The 6,609-nt window shown below is 55.5% G+C and overlaps 1 protein-coding gene across 1 annotated transcript in view; it reads right to left on the minus strand.

The window, feature by feature from the left end:
- The window catches only part of PCDH12 (protocadherin 12), a 14,978-nt gene extending 11,674 nt beyond the window's left edge, over window positions 1-3,304 (minus strand). Inside the window, exon 1 of the mRNA XM_008067438.2 lies at window positions 23-3,304. Within this exon, the coding sequence (XP_008065629.1) occupies window positions 23-2,754 (2,732 nt within the window). The 5' untranslated portion in view covers window positions 2,755-3,304. The remainder of the gene's footprint in view (window positions 1-22) is intronic.
- Window positions 3,305-6,609: the final 3,305 nt, after the last annotated feature.

Here is a 6,609-nt window from a genome sequence, read left to right on the forward strand (position 1 = left end):
GCCATTGAGATTTCGCTGCCGCCTCAGGGTTGCCGAGGAGGCTGGCGGGCTCCGTGGGGCCGCCTCTCCGCCCGGGTCTCCAGCCCGCCTCCCCCCAGTGCCGCCCGACACCTTCTGGGGCTTCGAACGCGGCTGGCCCATGGCAGGCTGGAGCTCAGGAAGGGCGAGGTTCTCCCGGGAGGCATTCCTCTGCCTGGGATGGTTAAAGAGGAGGTTCACGGTGTCCTGCAGCACCTCCCTGCTCTCTGCCAGGGTGCCCTGGTTGCCTTGGTTCCTCAGCGTCCTGTACAGGGTGGGGGTGAGGTGAAAGGGGGCCTGAAGGCAGGGGTCCCAGCCTGCTTCCAGCATTGCCTCCTCGCCCGCGTCCTTATGGGGCTGCCCGACGTCGCAAGGCTCCCCCGCCTGAGCCCTGAGCACAGGCACGAGGTGAATGTCCGCCTTCTGGATGTGTTTCTGGGGCCTCTTGGGCTGGTGGCGGTAGGTGGACTCCGCCTCCCGACAGTTGTAGGCCCTGTTGTCCTTCTTCTCCGTCCTGCAGATGGACACGAACAGAGCCAGGATCAGCCCAAAGATGCCCAGCACCACAGCCAGGCAGATCATCGTCAGCACCGATGTGCTCAGGGCCCCGGGCTCACGGGCCGAGTCCCTCAGGTGGTCCACGCTGGTGACAAACGTGACCCTCAGCAGGGCTCGGGTCTGCAGGCGGGGGCTGCCCCGGTCTTCCACCACTATCTCCAGCTCCCACTCACTCCCAACGAGGCTGCTGGCATTGGTGACGTTGATGCACAGCTGCCCCAGGTGTGGGCTGAGGACGAAGAGGCGGGCTTCATTCCCGTGACCAATGCTGTAGAGGAGCTCGCTGTTTGCCCCCGAGTCCGCGTCTCTTGCTACAATGGTCACCAAAAGGAACGGCCGGGAGCTGTGAGTGGCCAGCGGAGGCACATGGGCACTTGCTGGACCCAAGCCGCTGGGAGTCTCGACGGGCACCAGAAGGTGGCCGGTGGAGGCGTTCACGAGCACGGAGAGGCTGGCCTTCCCGTCACTCAGCACGGGCTGGACCACCTCAGGGGCGTTATCGTTGGCATCCAGGAGACTGACCCACACGGAGACACTGGATGCAAGCGGGGGATCCCCCCTGTCCTCTGCAATCACCTGGAACCCAAAGCCAGCCATCTCCTCATAGTCCAGTGACCTCTGAGCAGTGACCTCTCCCGTTTCTGAGTCAATAGCTACTAAGTAAGAGGTTGGGGAGTCCTGGATGCGGTATGTGATTCTTCCATTAATGCCCAAGTCTGCATCGTGAGCCCTGATGGTGATGAGGTGGAGAGAGGGTAGGTTGTTCTCCCGAGTGGAGACCTCATACCTGCTTTTCTCAAACACGGGGGCATTGTCGTTGGCATCGCTGATCTGAATGCTGAGCTGCTTTGTGGCTGATAAGGGCTGGAGGCCTTGGTCTTGGGCTAACACGGTGAGGGTGTATGCGGGCCACTGCTCTCTGTCCAGTGTGGCGTTGGTCAGCAACATGTATGTGTTGCTGTTAGTCCTTTTTAGCCTGAAGTGGTCCAGCTCCTGACTCAGCCAACAGTGGACCAGACCATTGTTTCCTGAGTCCAAGTCGTCTGCCATGACAAGAGCGATAAAACTGTCCTTGGAAAGCGCTTCTGACACCAGTGATGGCTGGGAGGCCCACGTGACGTGGATGCTTGGGGCGTTGTCGTTGACGTCCAGAACCTTGATGAGAACTTTGCAGTGGGCCGGGATGGGGTTGGGACCCAGGTCCCTTGCCTGGACATCCACCTCATAGGCAGGAGTATTCTCGTAGTCTAGGGGTCCACGCAGGATGATCTGGCCTGTCTTGGCATCAATGCTGAAGGTGTCCAGCACCTCCCGGGGCACGTGCTTACCGAGGAAGAACTCTACCTCCCCGTTGGGGCCTTGGTCAGGGTCTGTGGCGGTCAGGTTTATGAGGAGAGTACCAGGGGCAGCGTCTTCTTGGATTTCTAGTGCCAGCGAGCTCTCAGCAAACACAGGGCTATTGTCATTGGAGTCCAGGACATTGACCTTGACCAAGCTGGTGCCTGACTTGGGGGGATTCCCATTGTCATGGGCGGTTAGCACCAGATCAAAAAATGAGTGGATTTCCCGGTCCAGCTCCTTCATCACCACGAGTTCTGCGTGCTTGGTCTCATCTGGCCCAATGATGACATCCAAGGCAAAGTGCTCACTGGGAGACAAGGTGTAGGAGTGCAGGCTGTTGGGGCCCGTGTCTGGGTCGAGGGCTCTGTCCAGTGGGATCCGGGTGCGCAGGGAGGCACTCTCAGAGATTTCCAGCTCCTGCTTGCCTTTGGGAAATTGCGGCGGATGGTCGTTGATGTCCAGCACCTGAATCTCCACGTGGATCAGAGCCAAATCCCCAGTGGCAAGCACGTCAAAGGAAACCAGGCAGGGATCCCACTGTCGGCATAGCTGCTCTCGATCCAGCCGCCTGCCCGTGCTGAGCAGGCCATCCTCAGAGCCCACCTGAATGGGGAGCACCTTGGACACCTGCAGCACCTGGAAGGCAGTGCCTGGGTGTCCACGCCTGTCCTCCCAGCCCAGTTCCCGGGACAGCTTCCCGATCACCGTGCCAAATGGCACTTCCTCTGACACTTGGTATTTCACCGTGAGAGTGGTCATCTTCTGACAATTCCCCGAGTGGAACAAGTAGCCACCTGACCCCAAAAGCCCCAGCAGAAGCCGCAGAAGTTGCATCATGCTTACCGCCAGAGTGGGCTCGCTTCAGAAAGTGCTAGAGTTCTTGAAAGGCTGGACAAGTCCTCCGGGGTCCCCTGGATGGCCTGAGCAGCCCCGTCCTCCTGCCCCCAGACCTGCAGGCACAACCTCGTTCCATAGTTAGATGGTGATGGAAGGAGCAGGGCTCCCAGGCAAGGCCATCTTCATCAGATGCGAGCTGAGAGGTCTAAGCACTGATCAGGTAGAGTTGCCGGGGGAGACCCGCAGGGCTACCAGTCGGTCCACTTCAGCAAAGGCTGGACAACCGCCGGTCCATGAGGCATTTGACCCAGGAGAGCAGGATGTGGGGCTCTGACTTCCAAACAGTTTGCATGGCTGGGGAAACAGAGAAGCAGCTTTTTCCTATGGAAACCACACCTACAGGAAAAGGGAGGGCTGTGAGTTTCAATGCCAATTAGAGAAAGAGCATTTCCTGTGAAGCTGAGGGGCCTGCCACTGAGGAGGATGAGGCCAGGCCCTAGGGACAGGCCAGATGGGAAGGTGCTGTCCACGCAGCAAGACGGCTGCTGAAGGAAAGGGAACCTTCCTATCGCCGAGTGAGTAGAAAACTTGAGCCCCTGCCTACCCACACAAGTCATTTCCCTATCTCTCATCCCTTCTGCATCTCTGCTCCTGTCTCTTCCCCACACTTGTCTACCTCTCAGTCCCGACTCTGCCCTGACCACCCATGTTGATGTCACTGGAAAGTAGCTGTGACAAACAGAGCCACCATCGGTGCTAAACTGCCTGGGTTCTAATCCTGACTTGGCAACTTACCAGCCGGGTCATCTGGGACAAGGCACTTAGCATCTCTAGGCCGCCATGACCTCCTCTTTAGAGTGGAGATAGGAGTAAGAGTGGTAGCCCTCTCCATAGGAAGCTGTGAGGGTGAAATGAAGCGATGCGTGGAGGGCCTTGACCTGGGCCTGGCCCCAAGTCACAGGCAGTGACATCCGTGCGAGGTGAGTGTTGCAGTCTGCACAATTTATCCCACCCTGTGGCTGCCCCTGGCTCTTGCGCTGGCCCCGGGGCAGTCCTTGCCCACACTGACCTGGGAGAGTGCCTGTGGCCTTGACTCCAGGAGCCACAAGGACCTGTCTGACTCCACTGTGTGGCTCCCTTCCCCTTCCCTTCCAGCCCCCCAGCCTTGAGATCTATTGTTTTCTGCCTGTGGTACAGCCAGAGTCCCCGTCTGGGGAACCCCCAGCCTCCCACTCTTCTCAGAGACTTTGGTACATTTCCCTCTCCCACACCTTTCCCTCCCTTTCGTCTGTGTCTTTCCCCACTTCCTGCAATTCTTCTCCCTCCAATTCTGTTTGTGATAGGGTCCCGCATACCACAGCCCCCTTGCTGCTCCCAACCCTGGACATTTTAAGGCATGCTTTCCCTCCCATGCAACCTTTCACAGGGGCGAGGCCCATGAAGGAGGGAGACCAGTGTGCAGGTTGTCTGGGTGGCCTTTGAGGTGGCCTTATTGTTTCTCATTTCCCTCCTCAACTTGCGGTCCCCAACACTCTCCCAGCCTTATGCTCCACTTTGAGGTTGATTTCAGAGCTTTGCAAAGCAGCTGAGGTGGGGAGTTAAGAACAGCCTTAGATGGGTGTTTGCTGCTGAGACCTTGGGGCCAAAGGTGTCCTGTTTGGACCCGAGTGACACCATCAGGGCTTGTTGGTATGGAGGCCTGTGGCCATGGACTGGGTGGCTGAGGGACAGCCATCTGTGTTCCCTCCTCTTCCTTCTATCTTTTCTTTCCTCTCACCCTGTAATCCAATCCTGAAAGTTTCCCAGCGGTCTTCTGAAGCCCATTAAACCATAGCAAGAGGCCTGAATCCACAGTGTCATCTCCTACAGCATGGCTGTGGGAACAGACAGACCACTCACAAGTTCTGAGACATTGCACAAGTGACTTAACCTCTCTGAGCCTCAGTTTCCTTCTCTGAGAGTGTGACTGTCCCCAGTTCATGTGTTTATGGGACGGGCTCAGCACAGGGCCTGGCATAGAGAAAGTACTCCACATGTGGACTCTGGTTTTATCTTTCATTACCTTCCAGGTACCAGGCCTCATATGCACACGGTGACGATGGCTTTGTGTTTGTCCCTTTTCTTTTATCTTTGCCTCCTTGACCAGGAGCCTTGTTTCCAGGGCCGCCCTCAGCTCGGTGCGGGCAAGTGCTGCCCAAGCTTCGAGGAAGCCAAGCGGCCCTTCGAGCCCAGCGCTCAACAGGCGCTTAGCCTGCATGATGGCCTCACTGTGCAACTCTCATTCACCCCCTTATGTGCCAGGCAGTGAACAAGACAAGGGCCTAAGTCCAAGGCAGGGACAATGAAAGAAGACAGCCCAGTGGAGTGGCTCTGGAGACAGACCTGGGGGGGTCAAGGAGGCTCCTCCATGAGGGTGTTTGGCTGAGTCCCGATGAACACAGAGGATGAGGCTACACAGACCAGATGGGGGCAGCGAAATGGGCAAAGGGCCTGCAGGGGGTGGGGATAGTGGGCTGGCTCCTGGTGTGCTGCACGATGACCCAAGTGGTTGAGTGGGAAGGAAGCTGGGGTTGGGGACATTAGCAGGGGCCTGGGTCCCATGCTGAGGATTTGGACCTTGTCCTGAAGGCTGTGGAGAGCTTATGAAGGGTTCAAAGCAGGATCATAAGAGCAGCAACTACCTGCCAGGCCTTGTCTTGAGCTTGTCTTGTCTATATTCTCTCAGGCCACCCTCACAACCATGCCATCAGGTTGAAGACACTGAGCACAGGGCGTTAGGTAGCCTGTCCAAGATCACCCAGATTTGCCCTCCAGAAAGCCCTTTTGTCCGCATCCTAGAAAATGGACTGGAAGGGAACACAGAGGAGGGAGGGAGGCTAGCTGAGTGATGCAGGGAAGATCTGATGCAAAAAACTTCAGTGGTAAGAATGTCTCCAGAATGCCATCTGGTGGCCAAAGGCAGAGGAAAAGGCATAGAGGTACGGCCAAGGGACAACCACCAAGACAGGAGGTGGGCCCCTAAGGTTCATAAATCTCCAAAGCTCCAGACCCACCTACACACAGATCATAATAGGATCTCTTCATGGAAAATCTGATGTGGACCAATGTCACGAAGGGATTACGGAATTCATGACTTGACCTGTGTTCACATTTGTATTCTTGAAAGGACATTGTGATACATCTATATCTATATCAATATCTATATATCGTTGTCTATGTCTATGTCTGTATCTACCAGGGGTGCCAAAAGTGCATGCACATTTTAAGGGATGTTATCTATGTATTATTTTTAGTTTACCATAGTCAGAAGTGTCTGGACGCTAATGGTAACTACTTTGAGCACCTCTTGTAACTGCAGAAGTCAAACATGACTTGTATGCATCATTTGTTATTGCTATATATTGAGTATTACAATTTTAGTACAGTTTCTTTCTTTCTTTCTTTCTTTCTTTCTTTCTCTCTTTCTCTCTTTCTCTCTTTCTCTCTTTCTCTCTTTCTCTCTTTCTCTCTTTCTCTCTTTCTCTCTTTCTCTCTTTCTCTCTTTCTCTCTTTCTCTCTTTCTCTCTTTCTCTCTTTCTCTCTTTCTCTCTTTCTCTCTTTCTCTCTTTCTCTCTTTCTTTCTTTCGTTGGAATCTCACTCTGTCACCCAGACTGGAGTACCGTGGCCGCTCCCGGCCACCACAGCCTCCACCTGCTGGGCTCCGGCCATCCTTCGGCCTCAGCCTTTCAAATAGCTGGAACTACAGGCGCACGCTACCACGCCTGGCTAATTTTTGATTTATTGTAGAGATGAGATCTCACCAAGTTGCCTGGGCGGGTCTCAAACCCACGGGCTCAGGCAATCCACTCACCTCA

The sequence above is a fragment of the Carlito syrichta genome, unplaced genomic scaffold, assembly GCF_000164805.1.
Source record: "Carlito syrichta isolate Samal-C Ts95f unplaced genomic scaffold, Tarsius_syrichta-2.0.1 Scaffold309624, whole genome shotgun sequence".
NCBI lineage: Eukaryota > Metazoa > Chordata > Mammalia > Primates > Tarsiidae > Carlito > Carlito syrichta.